This window comes from Phyllostomus discolor, chromosome 12 (genome assembly GCF_004126475.2).
Source record: "Phyllostomus discolor isolate MPI-MPIP mPhyDis1 chromosome 12, mPhyDis1.pri.v3, whole genome shotgun sequence".
NCBI classification, from domain to species: domain Eukaryota; kingdom Metazoa; phylum Chordata; class Mammalia; order Chiroptera; family Phyllostomidae; genus Phyllostomus; species Phyllostomus discolor.
The window spans coordinates 28710281-28729337 of NC_040914.2; the positions used below are offsets into that span (position 1 = coordinate 28710281).

Genomic DNA, 19057 nt, shown 5'->3' on the forward strand with positions numbered 1-19057 from the left:
TGGAAGAAGAGAATTAAGTTCAGAGAATACATGTGTTACTCAAAGTCAGGAGGAGACAGGGACTTTTAAACGGAATTGCTTTCCCACAGTCACAATGCTGGTGAACAGGAGAGATGCAGTCTGCCAAGTTCACAGTCCCAATTCCTGAAGTTGTAGATGCAACAAACATCCACTCTACACCCCTATCAGTGGTCCTGCATTGGGCCATCTCCATGACAACCACCCCGACACACACCCATCACATAAAGAATGTTACCAGCTCCTAAGGGGCCCCTCCAGTTCTGTGCTGGCCAGCCCTGCCCCTGCAATTCCCACCAGAGCAGTGTGACTGAATTCTCCATAGGAAACAGAGGGGTGACTGGAGTTCTGCTGAGGAACACAGATGTAGCTCCTACATTCCAGACTGGATACTGTCTTTCACCTGGTGGACACATGTCAAATTAAAAAAAATATTTTTTTGCCTGGCTGGTATAGTTCAGTGGATTGAGCGAGTGCCTATGAACCAAAGGGTCGCTGGTTCAATTCCCAGTCAGGGCACATGCCTGGGTTGTGGGCTAGTTCCCTAGTTGGGGGTGCATGAGAGGCAACCAGGCATTGTTGTTTCTCTCCCTCTCTCCAAAAATAAATAAAATCTTTTAAAAAAATCTTAAATTCTATGGAGGGTTGGGTGGGTGGGCTGGAATGGGAGTAGGGGGGAGAAAACTGTACTTGAACAATGATTAAAAAAAAATCTTAAATTCTCACCCAAGGATATGTCTATTGGTTTTAGAGATAGAGGAGGGGGTGTGGAGAGAGAGAGAGAAACTTCAGTGTGAAAGAGAAACATCACTGTGAGAGAGAAGTATCGACTGGTTGCCTCCCATACATGCCCTGACCAGAAATGAAACCCACAACATTTTGGTGCGTGGGATGATGCTCCAACCAACTTAGCCACCTTCCCAGAGCTCCTGATGGACAGTATAGATTCCTCTCCTGGTGCCTGAACCAACAAAGGTCTCCATCACCTCTCTAGGGACCCGTATCTGCCTCTGTTCTTCTGAAAATTTCTCCCTAGTCTCATTCATTCAGCTGATATTTACTGAGCACCTTTTCTAATCCCAAGATTGTGCTAGAACAGCCTTGACTAGTGTTGCTCAGTGGTTTGAGTGGCAGCCTATGAACTGAAAGATTGCTGATTCAATTCCCAGTCAGGGCACATGCCTGTAGGTTGCAGGTTTGATCTCCAGTTGGGGTGCATGGGAGAGGCAGCTGATCAAGGTGTCTCTTGCACATGGGTGTTTCTCTCCCTCTCTTTCTCCCTCCCCTCTCCTCTCTCTAAAAAATAAATAAAATATTAAAAAAAAAACCTTTGTGCTATAACAGGAGGCAACTCAGCAAGATCAACTTTGCTGATGGAGTCCATAGACGTTGCTGGTGGATTGGATATGAGGGATAAGGGGTGCAATCAAGGGTCACCCGTAGATGTTTGGCCTGAGCCATGGGATGATGTCATTTACTGAGATGGACAAGTTTCAGGTGGGGTGGAATGGGGAGAATGAGGGTTCAGCTTGCACACAAGTAGGAAAGGTCTCTGAGACCCCCAGATGGGTTGCACTAAACACAGCTGCACTTACAGGTTGGGGACTGGATGAGAGCTCAGGATGGGGATAAACACTAAAGCATTGTTGGCATAAAGACACTTTTCAAGGGCAACGATTGCATGAGCTTGCTCAGGAAGACAATGTTGGTCTAACCTCTCCAAGTTTCTCTCCTGTTCTGTCAGTGGAGGAGGGTGTAGGAAGGGCTCCCCTTAACTGGGCTCTCACTGCCTCATGTAGTGTTATTATTATCATCCTCATTTTCCTTTAATCCTCACATGAGGATATGTTTATTAATTTTAGAGAGAGAGAAGGAGGGAGAGAGAGAGGCTTTGATTTGTTGTCTCAGTTATTGATACATTTATTGGTTGATTCTGATATGTGCCCTGACTGGGGATGGAACCCACAACCTTGGTATATCAGGACGATGCTCTAACCAACTGAAATACTGGCCAAGGTTTGATTCAGGTCAGGGCACATACCTAGGTTTCAGGGCACATGTGGGAGACAATTCATTGATGTTTCTTTCTCACATCAATGTTTTTCTTTTTCTCTCTCTCTTCCTTCCTCACTCTCTAAAATCAATCAACATATCCTCAGGTGAGGATTAAAGAAAACATTTGATCCACCTGCATGCTGTCCCTTGAGACATCAAATTCATAAGGACAGAAAGCAGATGGTGGGATGGAGGTGGAGTTAATGTTAAATGGGGACAGAGTTTCAGTTTTACAAGATGAAAAACTTCTGGAGATGATGGTGGTGATGGTAGCACAACAATGTGAATGTACTTGTATTTTATTTTTTAAAAGATTTTGTTTATTTATTTTTAGAGGGGGGAAGGGAGGGAGGAAAAGAAGGAGAGAAACATCAATGTATGGTTACCTCTTGGGGGCTCCTCACAAGGAACCTGGCCTGCAACCCAGGCATGTGCCCTGACTGGGAATCAAACTGGCGAGCCTTTGGTTTTCAGGCCAGCATGCAATCCACTGAGACACACCAGCCAGGGTGCAAAGTAAATGTACTTAGTGCCACTGAACTGTGCACTTAAAATTATCTAAGATGGTAAATACACTATGTACATTTTACCCTGATTTAATAAAATAAAAAAAAAAATAAATATATTTGAAATAGAAAGAGAGCATTTCCCAGAAACCAATTTCTACTTTCAGGGTTTACCATTTAGCTTCTATCCTTCAGGTTTTTGTTATGTATACAAAATGTTTTATAGGATTTGACTATTCCCATAATTTCATATAAGACTTTAGAATCAGAGAAAAATTAGGGTTATGGAAATTTACCTGTATTACTCATGGATCCTCCCTTTGAAGGGGAGGCACGGAGGAAAGAGAGAGAGGGAGGGGAGGTAGACTGGGGAGGAAGGAAGGAAGGAAGGAAGGAAGGAAGGAGAGGGAGAGGGAGGGAGGGAGGGAGGGAGGGAGGGAGGATAGTTTTACAGTTCTGGTGTAGGTGAGCTACTACTCTTCCTTTTCAGACCAGCACAAGTGAAGCTCAGAAGAGAGTGAGTCTCTGCCCCAGGCTCAGCTGTCTTCTTCCCCACCCACACTCCCACCACCATGCTGTTCAGTAAGGTTATCCTCAGATGGTAGATGAGGAAGGAAACAGCAGCCAAGACAGCTTCAGTGGCTCACAGAACAAAATGAATGGGGTGGGGCGGTGGCATCCACAGCTCCTGCCCCCAGTCAGATCCTCAGAAGAACCACCCTTTTCTCCCTGAATAACCAAAGAATGCTCTGGTCCAAAGGAGGACAAAGACAAAATCATGGCTCCCAGTGTGTCCACATCTCAGTGTCTTGGCTTCAGCCAGGGACCTTGGGGCCGTTCTTCTGGAAGACCTCCGAATCAGGGCTCATTATCTACCCTCTGTGCCCCTCACATCAGTAAGGAGATGGCCCTTGCATTCTGTCCACATCTGCCTTTCATGACACAGGCGTTGAGGAGTCAACTCTCCACCATGGAAAACATATCTATGCTTGATGTTGGCAAGGGCATGAATAAGCAGGTTCTCACTCGTTCTCCTGGTGGAAGTGCCAGTGGTGGGCCAGCTGGCAGAACCAAGCTAAAGTTAAAAAATACCTTCCCTTATGCATGCCTGATGAGTGTCCACTTAGTTTTCATAATAATACTGTGGGCTGAGCCCTGGCCAGCTAGCTCAGTTGGTTAGAGTATCACCCCAATAGAGCAAGGTTGTGGATTCAATCCCTGGTCAGGGCACATACAAGAAACGACTGATGAATGTATAAATAAGTGGGACAACAAAGCAATGTTTCTTTCTCTCTCTCAAATCAAATCCATAAACACAATAAAAAAATACTGTAAGCCAATCATCATCATCCTCATCGTCCCTGTTTTACAGATGAGGAAAATCAAGTAAGTCATAGAGAGGATAAATCATTAATCCAATGCCACATAGACAGTAAAAAAAAAAAAGACAGGATTTGCACTCATGCAGTCTTCCTCCAGAGAACACATACCCATTGCATTCCATACACCTCTTGAAACAACACTGAATTTACCATCTCTTAGGGGTGCCAGGTGAAATACAAAATACCTAACTATGTTTAAATTTCATAGAAACAAACTTTCTTTAAAGTATAATTATACAAAGAATTTTTAACATTAAGTATGTCCCAAACAATTCATGGGCCCTACTTACACTTTTTAAAAGTTCATTTATCTAAAACTTCTGTTTAACTGGGTATCCTGCACTTTTATTTGCTAAATCTGGCAATGCTACTACCTCATACAACAAAATAACTACACATGGGTAGTTCCAGAACTGGTAAATCCAATGTATCAATGATACCAGTGCTTCAAATTTGCTTCTCTGCGAGTCTCTAGGTTTCCTCCTCATGGTTACAAAATGGCTGCCAGTGCCCCATCCTCACCACATCCAAAAGCATCAGGTAAGAAGAAAAGGGAGGAAGGGGTAGAATAAGGAATGTAGTTTCTCCTGGTTGGTTCTTTCTTTTTTAAAAGTCCTTATCTGAGGATACACGTCTTGATTTTAGAGTGAGAGGAAGGGGGAGAGAAAGAGAGAGAAATATCAGTGTGACAGAGAAACATCAATCAGTTGCCTTCCCTATGTGCCCCAACTGGGGATCAAACCTACAATCTTTTTGGTATATGGCACAAGGCTCCAACCTGCATTTCCACCAATAATGCATGAGGGTTGCCTTTTCTCCACATCCTTGCCAACACTTGTTTATTGATTTATTGATAATAGCCATGGTGTGGGGTGGTGTACTATTGCTCTTATTTTTATTTTTAAAATATTTTATTTATTTTTAGAGAGAAGGGAAAGGAGGGAGAAAGAGAGGATGAGAAACATGGTCATGTGTGAGAGAAACAGATTGATTGGTTGCCTCTTGCACACCTCAGCTGGGGACCTGGCCTGAACCCAGGCATGTGCCCTGACTGGGAATGGAACCAGTGACCTTTTGGTTCACAGGCTGACACTCAATCCACTGAGGGGCATGTATACTATTGATTTTAAATACCTTAATCTGTAAGGATTCCCCTCTGCAAAATTTACTTATAATTTGTTTGCTGAAGAAATGGTAGGACTCTTGCTGTCTTAATAGCATAGTGATTAAGTGCATGAGTTCACAAAATAAAATAACCTAGTTCATTTTTTAGTAAACTCACCATAAAAGTGTTACCTACATACAGAAAACTACATGAACCATAATTGTGCAGCTTGATGAATCTTCACAAATGAACATAACCCTTGTAACCAGCAACCAGATCAGGAAACAAATTTGCACCCCAGAGCCACCCCATACACACCACTAGACTCTACTCTCCTACAAAAGTAACCGTAATCTGGTTTTCTTACTATCATTGGTTAGTTTTGCCTATTTTAAACTTTCTATAAATGGAATCATAATATGAAGCAGGTGGACAGAGCATATTATCGTTCATTCCACCCAGTATGTATTTATGGGACATCTACTGAATCAGACAAGGTTCTACTTGCTGGAGAGGCATCAGCGAACAAGTCAGACTAAAATCTCTGGACCTTTTGCTCTGGTGGAGGGAGGTCAGTTATAAACCAGCAAATCAGTTTCCCAACCTCTGCGCCATTGACATTGGGGCCGAATCCCTCTTTGCTGTGGGGAAGGGGCAGTCTTGCACATTGTAGGATTTTGGGCAGCACCCCTGCCTTCTACTCACCAAGAACAACTTGTTTTTCTAGTGGGACAACCAAAGATATTCCAAACATTACCAAGTGTCCCCTGGGGAGCAAAGTCGCCCCTATTGAGAACCACTGCAGTAAAGAAATACTGTTTTAGTCCTTCAGTCATTCAACAAATTTTCATTGAGTCTCTGATACATGTTGGGTGCTGTTCTCGGCACTGAAGATGGAAAGGAAAAACCAGACAGTCAACTCCCATCCTCACCCACGTGCCCATTTTAGGAAGAAGAAATCACTTCCCAAATAGCCGAACTACACACAGCTAAGCCGGGCCACTCTGGCTCACTCGGAAAATTCTTTTCCTCTCTGGCGACCCTCACAGGTGTTTTCTCAGACCAAAGACAGCGTGGAAAGGAGGCACCTGCCAGGCTTCCTTGTTAACGAGTTCAACAAATCAAAAAGTTCTTTCAAGATTCCCAGGCCAGTCTTGGCTGCCTGTTCCTAACGAGCTCAGAGCCCCAATCCCCAGCGGCTATTGGAGGTCAGTGGAGGCCAATTATTCCAGTCCTATTGGCATCTCCTGCGCAGACCCCGGCCCCCCATCATCAGGTGGGGACCTCTCTTGGGCGCTGAGGCTGTTAGCAGAGTTCTCATCCTTGGGGAGCCACCAGGAGCTCTGCTTAATGAGAAATTGGCATTAGTTGCATTTCTGGGTTCTTAATAAGTTACTTTGTTTCTCTGTGGACATTAAACTTAATAGTCAGCCCAAGTAGCAATGCTAAGGATGGGTTCTCTCTAATTGCCATGATTTCCTGGGCAAAAATACTCAGCCCTGTGGCTTTAATTGACATTGATGTGCTGACGATGCTCCCAAATTTATACTCTAGCCGGGACCTCCCCCTGCCACTGATGCCCATCCCATGTGTCCCCTTTGCTATTTAGTTTCTCTAAAATTTCTAACAACCATGTCTCAATTAACACAGTAAGCAGAACCTTGACATTAGGTCCCCAAATCTGTTCTTCCTATAATTTCCCCCAGTTCAATAAATGGCATCACTGTTCCCCCAGGGACTCATACCAAAAGCCTGGAACTCACCCTGTCACCAGCACATGATGGTTAGAAGTACTGGGCCACGTGGCAGGGTTCAAATCCTGCTTTCCCCATTTACTTCCTCTGTGGCTTTGGACATGATTCTCTCTGTCTCAGTTTCCTTACCTGTAAACTGAGACTCTATTAGGACCTACCAGATAGGGTTATTGAGAGGTCCAAACCTGTGTGTATGTGTGTGTAAGCATTTATGTATAGGATCATACATACCAGACGTAAGTGACAGTGCATGGCACAGAGTACACATGTTATTATCAGGCATTATAATACTATTATGTTATTGTATCATATTAAATTACTATATGGTTATGTTATGTATCATCATGTATTATATTACTATTATATAGATATTACCATATTGTTATCATGTTATTGTTGTCTTATATTACTATTATTTCTTTAAAAATTTTTTTCTTCATTGATATTAGAGAGAAGAAGAGAGAGAAACATCAACTTATTGTTCCACTTATTTATGCATTCACTGGTTGCTTATTGTTTGTGCTCTGACCCGGGATCAAACCCACAACCTTAGCATGTTGGGACAATGCTCTAACAAACTGAACTACCCAGCCAGGGCATTATTATTTCTTCCACAGCCCACATGCAACCATGGGCAAGAATTTTCTACTCCATCTTCGCAACACATACATTTATGCCCACCATCACCACCTGGACTGTTACTATGCTAGTCCAAGCCACCATCGTCCTTGATCAGACCCCAGCCAGACCACCTAGGCTCCCTGGTTTTACTGTTTCCCCCTTAAAGTTTAGTCTCTACACTGCAATTACAGTGGTATTTATTTTTTATTATTGATTTTAGAGTGGAAAGGGGGGGAGAGAGAAACATCAATTTGTTTTTGCTCTTATTGATGTATTCATTGGTGGACTCTTGTATGTGGCCTGATGGGGGATCAAACCCACAACCTTGACATATTGGGACAACACTCTAAGCAACTGAGCAACCCAACCAGGGCATGGTGGTCTTTCAAACACAGAATTCAGACGGTGTCCAGCTCTCATCCCAGCCCTACTTATCGTGCTGACTCTCCAACCCACACTCTTCAGCATGGCCACAGGAATCTCATGGTCTCCCCATTCCTTACCTCTCCTCCTCATCTCTTGCTGCTCCTCACCTGCATTCAGCTGCAGTCACCTCAGGCCTTTCTTTCAGGTGCTCAACATGCCAAGTTCCTCCCAACCTTAAGAACTTTGCATATATTGTTCCCTCTGCTTCCACAGTCTCTCCTCAGTTCACTGTGTGGTTCATTCTGTCACTTCATCCAGGTCTCAGCTCAGCTGTCACTTCCTCATTACGCTGTCCTTGATCAGCCTGACTCAATAAGCCCCCTGGTGTCTTTCTATGTCCCTCACCCTGCTTTATTGTTTGTCATCCACTTACCACCACCTGGAATTTGAAAATATATTTATTTGTTTACTTATTTACTGTCTTATTTCCAACTAGGATATAATATTTATGATTTAAGCAATCTGGGATCTCTGGTTTACAGTGGCCCTTCAAAATTTTTTCAAAAATAGATGAATTAAATTTTAAAACTCAAGAATGAGCCCTGGCCAGGTAGTTCAGTTGGTTAGAACATCATCCCTATATGCCAAGGTTGCAGGTTCTATTCCCAGTTAGGGCACATACAAGAGTCAATCAGTGAATATATAAATAAGTGGAGCAACAAATTGATATTTTTTCTCTCTCTTTCTCAAATTAATAAATAAAAATTTTTAAAAAAGAATGTTCAATGTCATGAACTGTTGTGGCTTTTGATATAAGAAATATTTTGGTATTTCTAGAGAACACTCTAGAAAGTGGTCAGGAAGCGTGGCTGATACCTTACCTGTCAAAGAGTGTTGTTCTCAGAGCCTAGAGCCACCGTGGGACAGAAAGTCCCCAGAGAAGCCCTTAGACGAATTCACAAGAAGATGAGAGAGAAACGGCCAAGAGGGGATGGATGGCTCAGAGCCAATCCCACCTGAAGTCATCAATGCTGGCCCAGCCCCAAGGTCTTTCTTGTCCACAGCTTATAAGTGGGGATTCATCCTGAGTGAGGAATCCCAGCCTGGATCTCTATCACTCACCTCCATCCCTTGGAGATCCAGCCTTCCACCAGCCCCACTCAGTGAAGGTGGCTTCATCTACTGCTGGTGGGAGTGGCCGGGAGGCTCAGCCAGGTAGGTCTTGCTGCTCAACCTTCTAGTGCCTCCCATCTCACACCTGGGGTGACTTTAGACAGCAGAGCAGCCATTAAAACCTGCAGAGTCACCAGCCAGGTTTGAACTCCAGCACAGCCACTACTAGCTATGAGACCTTGGGAAAATTGCTTAACCTCTCTGTGCCTTGGTTTTTCTATCCGTGAAATGGAATGATAAAACAGCACCTGCCTTCTCAGGTGGCTCAGTTGGGTGGAGCGTCGTCCTGTACAGCAAAAGTCTGCAGGTTCGATTTCTGGTCAGGGCACATACAGGAGACAACCAACTGATGTTTCTCACTCTCTCTCTCTCTTAGCCTTTCTCTCTCTCTCTCTTGCCTTTCCTCTCTCTAAAATCGGTAAGCATATCATTGGGTGAGGATTGAAAAAACAGTTCTTGCCTTCAAGGGCAGATGGGAGGATTGCATGATATGCATGAAAAGCACCCAGGCTTTCAGAAAGTGAGGTTTAAATTTTGGAGATTGCTCTGCTGATGTGAAACAAAAAACCTCAAGACTAAGTCAGTGCAGCACCCTCAGTGCTATTGGCATTTTGGGGTCAGATTACTTTGCTGAGGGGCTGCCCTGTGCACTGTTGAATATTCAGCAGCAGCCCTGGGCTCTGCCCACTGGAAGCCAGGAGCATCCTCCCTGGTTGTGACAATTAAAAATGTCTCCAGACACTGCCACTACCCCCCAGTAAGGACACAGTTACTGCTGGTTGAGAACCACTACTCTGAGTGAGCTCCCCATGAGTGGAGGCGTGTGCATGAGGCAATGAGACTACAGGGCGGCAGTACTTTGGAAGACAAATAGGCTTTGGGGATGAGGGAGTTCCCGAAATCTCATTCTACCACCAAGGTGATACTTCTGTGTCCCACATCAACCAGGCTCATTTCTCCCAGGGCCGATGGCTCCAATCTGGGGACTCTGCTCCTCTCCATTATTTCCAGTTATGATGTTTGGGGTGTTAACTTACATCCAGGAAGTTCTGAGAAACGCAGAATCGGCCCTTTGGAGACAATGATAAAGGTGCACTGTGTTTTATGTGCCAGGCACTATTCTGAGGACTACATTTGATCCCACTTTCCTGGTGGGAAATATCATCGTTATTTCTGTGCATTATAGATAAAGAAACCAAATCACAAACAAAACAGAGACAGACTCAGATACAGAGAACAGACTGACAGCTGTAAGAGGGAAGGGAGGACGTGGGCTAGGTGGAAAAGGTGAAGGGATTAGGCAAAGCAAAGCAAAGCAAAGCAAAGCAAAACAAAACTCATAGATGCAGACAACAGCAGGGTGGTTACCAGAGGGAAGGGAATGGTGTAGGTAGAAGAAGATAAAGAGGGGATAAATGGAGATAGAAGGAGACCTGGGGTGGTGAATACACAATACAGTATACAGATGATGTACTCTAGAATTGTTCCCCCAAAACCTATAAAATTTTATTTACCAACGTCACCCCAATAAATTGAATTAAAAACAAAAACAATAAAAGAAAAGAGAAGGAACCAAAGCCCAGGGAGGTTAAGTAACTTACCTGAGGTCACACAGCTAGTAAGTGGCAGGGCTGGGGTCTGAACCCAAGCAGCCTCTCTCCTAGTCTGTGCTGTAAACCATGACACAAACTGCTTCTTGGTTGTGTCAGTGCTGGTGAATTTGAAATTTATTTTCTTGTGACAGGATCCTGCCATCCAACAAAAGCTGAGCTGATAATCCAGTAACAGTTTAATAACAAACACGGGACTGCCTCCAGCTGAAGGAAAGGGGCTGGATCCCCACCAGGCAAGGTCCCCATGTCTTGGTGGCCCCCGAAGACTCTGTGGAACTGGGTGGAAATGCCTTTGCAAGCCCCTGAGTTTGCAGGTGAGAAAGCTGAAACAAAGTAGTACAATAATAATAACTAAGAGCCCTGACCAGGTGGCTCAACTGATTGGACCATCCTCCCGTACATAAAAAGGTTGCAGGTTTGATCCCTAGTCAGGGCACATACCTAGGCTGTGGGTTGGATTCCTGGTCAGGGCATGTATGGGAGGCAACCAATCAATGTTTCTTTCTCACATTGATGTTTCCCTTCTCTTTCTCTCTCTCTCTCTCTCTCTCCACCCCCTCCCCAAATCAATTTTAACAAATGGATATCCTCTGATGAGGATTAAAATAAATAAATAAATGCAAGGGCTTATCAGGTCAGTGCATAACATCAGTCCTTTCCAAGTGATGCACACATAAATGCCATATTTCTTTTTTTAAAGTACATTTGGAAAAACACGAATGAGATGAGAAAATATATGTAGAGAAGGCAAGATGAGTTGACCAAGGTGTGCAGAATTTGATTTCCTGCAAGCTGTGTTCTGTTGGAACACCATAATTCTTGATGGTGGTAACAGATGTTGCCACATTTCTTTTCATCAGCTCTTTGCAGAACATCAGTACACATTTCATCTCCTTCCTGAGTGCAACATCTGGCAAGTTGTGGGGGGTGTTGTTGTCACTCCAGACACACATTAAAATAATTCATAGCCCTGGCCAGGTAGCTCAATTGATTAGAGCATCTTCCTGCTATGTCAATATTGTGGGTTTGATCCCTGGCCAGGGTACATACAAGAATCAGCCAAGTGGAACAACAAATCAATGTATCTCTCTCTCCCTCTGTATCTCTTTCTCACTCAAATCAATCAATAAAAAATTAAGTTAAAGTAATTCACAGCCCTGGTCTGTGTGGTTCACTTGGTTGGAGTGTCATCCTGTAAATCAAAAGGTCATGGGTTTGATTCCCTGTCAGGGTATGTGCCTAGGCTGCAGGTTTGGTCTCCAGTCAGAGCGCGTGCAAGAGGCAACCAATCAATGTTTCTCTCTCACATTGATGTTTCTCTCTCTCTCTCTCTTTCCCTTCCCCTCTCTCTAAAATCAATAAGCATATCCTTGGGTGAGGATAAAAAAATAATAATTCCCAACTGCACAATTAGCAATGTTCATCCATTTAACCCGTGAAACCGTCTCATGTGGGTACTTGTGTGATGCTGAGGGAAACTAGGTTACAATGTCTGTTCCCCAGGATCTTGTGGGGGATGAGAAGGGGACAAAGGGAATTAGCTATGTGGCTGTGTTGCTTATTTCTTTACTGCAACATGGGAAGGCTCCACTTCCTGAGGAGGAGCAGAATCTGGTGATACAAGCAAGAGGGCTGAGGAGGCAGGAGGCTATTTCATTGCCCAGGGCTGCTATTGTTAAAACAACACACATGTGCTTTCTTACAGGTTCAGAAACCCAAAGTCCAAAAAAGGATCTCACAGAGCTGAAAACAAGGGGTTGGCTGGCTGCGTCTTTTCCTGGAGGGTCTGAGGGAAGCTGTTCCCTTGCCTTTAAAAAACTTACTGATTTTGGAGAGAGAGAGAAAGAGGGGGGTGGGAAGGAAGGGAGAGAGAGAGATGGAGAGGGAGAGATTGATTTGTTGCTCTACTTATTTATGCACTGAGTGGTTGAATCTTGTATGTGCCCTGGCTGGGTATTGAACCAGTAAACTTTTGGTGCGTGGGAAGTTGCTCCAATGAATTTAGCCACCTGACCAGGGTGTGTATGTGTGTTTAATGAACAATATTTGAGCTTCCTTCCAGCCTCCACTCATCCAGCTTCTTCCCCACTTCCTCCCAGGTCTTAAATACTGTTGGTTCTTCTCATGCGCTGCTACCGGAGCACCCTCCAGAACATGACCAACCTCACAGCGGTATCTGTCTTCCTCCTCCGGGGCTTCTCAGCTGTCCCTGAGTTACAGCTGCTCAGTGTGGTCGCTTTCCTTTTCCTTTACGTGGCTGCAATTCTGGGAAACATCTCCATTGTGGCTGCTGTGACCCTTGATGCCCACCTGCACACGCCCATGTACTTCTTCCTCAAGCACCTTTCCCTGGTGGACATCTGCTCCCTGTCCACCACCCTGCCCCGGGCCCTACTGGCCGCCATGCTGGGTTCTGGGGATATTTCCCTCCTTGCATGTGCTTCCCAACTCTTTGCCTTTGTCAGCCTTGGGTCCACAGAGTGTTTTCTCATCACGTCCATGGCTTACGATCGTTGTCTGGCCATCTACAGGCCCCTGGTATACAGGGTAGTTATGAGCCACACGGCCTGCGTGTGCCTGGTGGCAGTGGCCTGGGTTGGCGGGCTCCTTTTCTCCACCTTCCACACAGCCAACACCTTCTCCCTACCTTTCTGTGGCCCCCTTGTGATTGACCACTTTTTCTGTGACATCCCTCCAATCATGCGCCTAGCCTGTGCCAATGCGGATGCCCATGAGGCTGCTGGATTTGCAGTCAGTGGCTGTGTCATCATGAGCTGCTTTGCCCTCACCGTCCTATCCTATGTCCGCATCCTGGCCACAGTTGCTCGGATCCGCTCTGTGGCCGGCCGCTGGAAGGCCTTCTCCACATGCTCTTCCCACCTGGCCACCGTGATGCTGTTTTATGGCACTGGCAGCTCTGCCTACATGCGGCCCAGTGCCCACTCCTCCCCGCTACAAGCACGCCTGGCTGCTGTCTTCTACTCCATCCTCACCCCCACCCTGAACCCACTTATCTACAGCCTGAGGAACAAGGACATGCAGGGGGCCTTGCGGAAGCTCTACCTGCAGGTGCCATTCTAGGTCACGGGACTCAGGAATACACCCTTATGGGATACTCCCAGACAGGGCCTGAGTTAGCTTTCTAAAAATTACTTGTCCATATTAAAATACTGAGAGACTTGCCCTGACTGGGTAGCTTAGTTGGTTAGAGTGTTGTCCTGATACGCAAGGTTGCAGGTTCAATTCCTGGTCAGGGCACATATAAGAATCAACCAGTAAATGTATAAATAAGTGGAAAAACAAATCACTGTTTCTTTCTTCCTTTCTCTCTCTCTAAAATCAATAAATAAAAAACTTAAAATATTGAGAGACTTCCCATAAAAATTGAGCATTCCAGATCTTGACAAATCAAAAGATCTGGTAACAGGAGGGTCTGTGGTTGGGACTATTCCTCCTCCTCTTCATCACATCGCCATCCTGCCCACCTGGCTGTCTGAGGAGCATTCTTTCTTTGCTTTAATCCAAACCTGCCTGTTTAACCTGGAAGGCTGAAGTGGACCAGGTGCCACAACCCTGGGTCCTGTACTTCCCTTATCAAAGGTCCCACTTGGAGGAGATCTGATTATCAAAGGCCTGGGCACTAGCCTGGACCAGAGCTTTCCAACTGGAGCTGTCAGTGTGAGGGTGAGCCCAGGCTGCTCCCTTCAGGTGGTTTTCATAAGTGTGTGCAAGTGTGGGCACATGCACTTACCCACCCATACTGCTAGGTTTCTCTGCATTTTCACGGAGAGAAGGTTCCCAGCTTCCACTAACATTTCAAGAGCATCTGTGGCCCTGGCTGGTGTGGCTCAGTGGACTGAGTGCCAGCCTGTGAACCGAAAGGTTGCTGGTTCAATTCCTAGTTAAGGCACATGCCTGGGTTGTAGGCCAGGCCCCCAGTAGAGGGTGTACAAGAGGCAACCACACATTAATGTTTCTCCCTCTCTCTTCCTCTCTTAAATAAATAATCCTTAGAAAGAAAAGAATCCTTAAAAAATAAGTGTATCTGTGGCTCCCTAACTGTTTCTGGAAGCCTGGGGTTTGGTCGGCTTAGATGTGTGTGGTGGGGCAACGCTGAAGTGACCCCAGTCCTGGGATGCTGGCTTTTTATGAGAATTTTTTTTTAAAAACCCTACACAAGAAAACACACCATATGTAGAATAATTAAGGAAAATATGTGGTCTTATATGAAACCTACAACAGGTCACTGATATAAAAGCTTGGATGCATGAAGGACAAGAGCATACTTGTAGGTGCTAAGATTAACTATAACAATGTTAATTCTCTCAATAATTATCTAAAGGCTGTTTTTAATTGATAAACAAATTTGCTATAAGAATACACAAGTATTCTAGAAGAATAACAGAAAAGTATACTTTTTTCATATAAAAATACATAAATATACTTTAAGGGACAATGACAGAAAATTCATTAAATACATAAAAACTCAACTACAGATCTAGGACAGAATAGGGCAACAAACCAATGAAACAAAATAGATGATCCAGATACAGATCCCATACTAATTAATGAGGGGACAATTAACAATTGGGGGATGGCAATTTTGATTCTTTCTTCACACAGTACACCAAAATAAAATCAAGAATGTTTAAAGCACAATGAGACAAAATAATGAAAACTGCAGAATAAAACACTAATGTTTAGGAAAAAGTCAGGTTTTGTAGGCTTTGAAAAGAAAACAGATATTTGAGCTATATAAAAATTAAAACCTTGCCAAAAATATTTTTTAAAAAAGCCAAACAGAAAGTATGAACAAAGTGAAGGGAAAAATGAATATCTTTATTATATAAAGAACTTGTTCAAATTGATGGGAAGAGCAAATATACTTGCTTAGCAGTCTTAGAGGAAAAAGTTCAGCCTCCTCCCGTGTGCTCATCTGCTCTGCCCCTTCTTCCCCGCAGGCGAGCAGGCAGGGGGCTGGCTGCTCTCTGACAGCTGGCTCTGTCTGCAGCCCCACTGCCCGCTGCAAGAGACACACACGTGCACCACTGGCTGTGCACCGGAAACCCGATCAAATCCCTCAAGCCTGATTCCTATTAGGTGTGCATTGTTTGCCTAAAGAAAGAAAGGTTTTCTCATTTTGAAATTCAACAGAATGGTCCTGGATGCTATTAAATAAAACTCAAGCTGTTCCATTCAGGTAATCCTGCCATCAGATTGACAGTACTTGTATTTGAGAAAAAATAAATACAAAGAGGTGGCCTATCCTCCAGCCCTTTTCTCTACCCCTGTAGTTTATACCCCCCAATAAAAACAGAAGACACCAGACTTTATTTATAAGTATTGATGGTGTAGGTCTAGGTGAAGAAAAAGTAAATGTTTTGCTGCTCTGTTTATTATAAAAAAGAAAGAAAAGAAAATTTTCAACCTCCTTAACAATCAAATACATGCAATTAATTAAATTCCTTTTCCCCTATCCAATTAGTGAAAATGACAAATGCTCTTCCTACACAATGCCAGGAAGGCTGTGTGAACTCCCACTGCCTTGTGTTCCAACAGTGCAAACTGGTGTAATGTTTTCAAAGGGGCTTGAATATATATGCATCAAGAACTCCCCAATATTATATCCCTTCTGACCCAGAAATTCCTTCTTTGGCTAAATCTAACTTTAAGCACTAAAATGTTCCTTAAAGTATCATTTATAGTTAGAAAGTATCAGAACTAAATTAAGCACTCAAATAGAGACAGAGTGCCACCTATACAAAGCTCTGGGTATACTTTGCAGTTATTCATGAGATGGTAACGACAGACAAGGGGTGATGAAGCAGTGTGTCAGCTATAAGGCAGACGCAAAAATAAGGTACTATTGCACATTGAATGACCATGGCTATATGAAAACTAAACACCTCTGATAAGTTATACAGTCCCATGACTAAAAGGGTGAAAAGGCATATACGTACCATGAAAACTAGACCTCTCCTCACTACATTCTGGTAATTATTTTTTTTTAAATTTTTATTTATTTATTTATTTTTAGAGAGAGGGGAATGGAGGGGAAAAGAGAGGGAGGGAAACATCAATGTGTGGTTGCTTCTCATGCATCCCCCACAGGGGAACTGGCCCACAACCCAGGCATGTGGGAATTGAACCTTTGGTTTGCAGTCTGGCACTCAATCCACTGATCCACACCAGCTAGAGTATCTGGTAATTATTTTTAAATCCTAACAGAACAAGCCAAAACATTAATGGTGTCTGTGCTGTATTTGGGGCTGGTGGTTGCAGAGAGCAGAGAAGATATCTTATGTCTTTCAATAAAACAGAAATTGTCTTTAATGAATCAAGTGTTACTTTAAAATGAAAAACAAACATTAATCCTTCGCAAGTGCAACAAAGGAAACTGAGTTGATGTGAATCAATAAGAACAAGAACAAAGTCACATACCTAAATAGGTAAAGGGCCTGGATTATACCCAGAGAAGTTTAAAGGCAGATGGGGGAAATAATTCACTTGCAAATAATCACTTTTTTGGCCTATCAAATAGGCAAGTTGGTTTAAGTGATAGATGTCCAAATACTGGTAAAGTTGTTCAAATGCTTATTTATACCAAGTATGACAAAGGCATTTCTACGCATACACAAACTTCACTCAAATGGTCTTGTCAGCCTGGAGTGCTGTGTGGAGACCCTTCTGGGGCGTCAGAGTGAACATCAGAGGGTCACTCACTCAGGAGGGAGGATGGCTTGTCACCTATTTCACAACCCTGGCAACTGTTTACTGAGGGCTGCATATGGCATAACACCTCCAAAAGCAAATTCAGGAGGATCTTTTGAGAGCCACAGACCTGTTTATAACATCTTGTCTAGTAATACCACTTTTTGGAAACCTGTCCTAAGAAAATTATACTACAATGTTTCATGCTCTGTCCATCAAAACTGTACGTAATGTGTCCTTTAGAAAATAAGTGAGAAAAAGAGAACTTCAAATTTGTGACATGTATATGAAAAACCCTTACATGTAGAAAATCTTACTTAATACAGAGAATACTAAAGTGATTAAATGTGGCTGTATCTTGATGTGTAACAGCTTTACAATTCTGTAGTTTATTAACTGTTACTAAGAAAACTTTAAAAAGTAAGTAAGCCCTGGCCAGGTGACTCAGTCAGTTGGAGCATCATCCCATAAATCAAAAGGCTGAGGGTTCGATCCCCCATGGGGGCATGTAAGGGAGGCAACCAATCAATGTTTCTCTCTCACACAGAAGTTTCTCTTTCTCTCCCCCTTCCTCTATCTCTAAAAACAATGAAAAAATGTCTTCAGGAGAGGATTTAAAAAAAGTAAATGTAAAGTATATGAAAACACAGTAGGAGTGCTTACTATAAACTAAGCACTGTTAGGCTTTTTCACACAGATGAGCTCCAGGCCTTTCAATGATTCCAGGGGAAGACACTATTACCTCATTTCCTGGAAACCAAGGTTTAGTCATTTTCTCAAAAGGGGCTGAGATTTGGTCTGAGGTTGGCCTGGGCCACACTCTCCCTTCTGTGCCAAGGGCACTTCTGCCTTTAAACATAAACACATTTCTGGGCTGGGACTCAAGTGTCTGAGACTATTAGAAAATTTATTAGCCTTTCTTGATTCCTAAAATTTTAATATGCTTAGTATTACTTGTTCAGTGAGGGAAGGAAGCCTAACAAAAACTATGTTAAAATTCTAACAAACTACTTCATCTGTGGCTCCTTCCAGGCCTGACTTCAGTCTGGGTTCACAGTGAAAATTCTTTAAGAAGGGGTGTAGGGGAGAGTTGAGTAGTTCAGTTGTTCCCTAGAGAAAAAAAATCAGCACAACTTTCAGACTTTGCTGGGATGAGGTCAAGAGTGTTTCCAAGGCCTGCAAGATACACGTACTTTTTGGCCTATAAGTTCCACTGCTGGGAACTTTTCCTTAGGAAACACGACCATACGTAAAGACATTAGAGCAAATTGATAAGAGAAACTCTAAGGCCCAAGAGCAAGCAGGAAGTGTAACTATAGCAGCCACATACACAAAGGGTTAAATTACCAGCAACCCATTTCCAACCCTAGAAGGCCAGTGAAGTAAATGAGGACACAGACACATACCTTACAGATGAAACTGGGGTTTATTTATGGATATGGGAAGACATTCATGATATATTAGAATAAAAACAAATTTCAAAATAATGTTAACAATATGATACTACTGCATAAAAACATCTTCACCTTTTTTACAGATCTATACAGATCTATGCAGAGGAAAAAATGGATAATTTTATGCCCTTTTTAACAGTAAGTATATCTAGGAGAGGGAAATACAAACATTCAAAGAAAAAACATTATTTTCTAATCTTCAAGGAATATGCACTACCTGCATAATCACAAAAAATGCTTAAAACATGAGTGTTTCTAAAGAAAAAACTGACTAAGAGTGGTGTCTAAACTGTCAGATA

The 19057-nt window shown here is 43.3% G+C and overlaps 1 protein-coding gene across 1 annotated transcript; it reads left to right on the forward strand.

The window, feature by feature from the left end:
- The first annotated feature begins 8867 nt into the window (after window positions 1–8867).
- Window positions 8868–14469, forward strand: LOC114510801 (olfactory receptor 5A2-like). Its single transcript, XM_028529284.2, has 3 exons — window positions 8868–9022; window positions 10725–10907; window positions 12693–14469. The coding sequence occupies exon 3, from the start codon at window positions 12718–12720 to the stop codon at window positions 13672–13674; it is 957 nt and encodes a 318-aa protein (XP_028385085.2). The 5' UTR covers window positions 8868–9022; window positions 10725–10907; window positions 12693–12717; the 3' UTR covers window positions 13675–14469.
- The last annotated feature ends 4588 nt before the right edge of the window (window positions 14470–19057 follow it).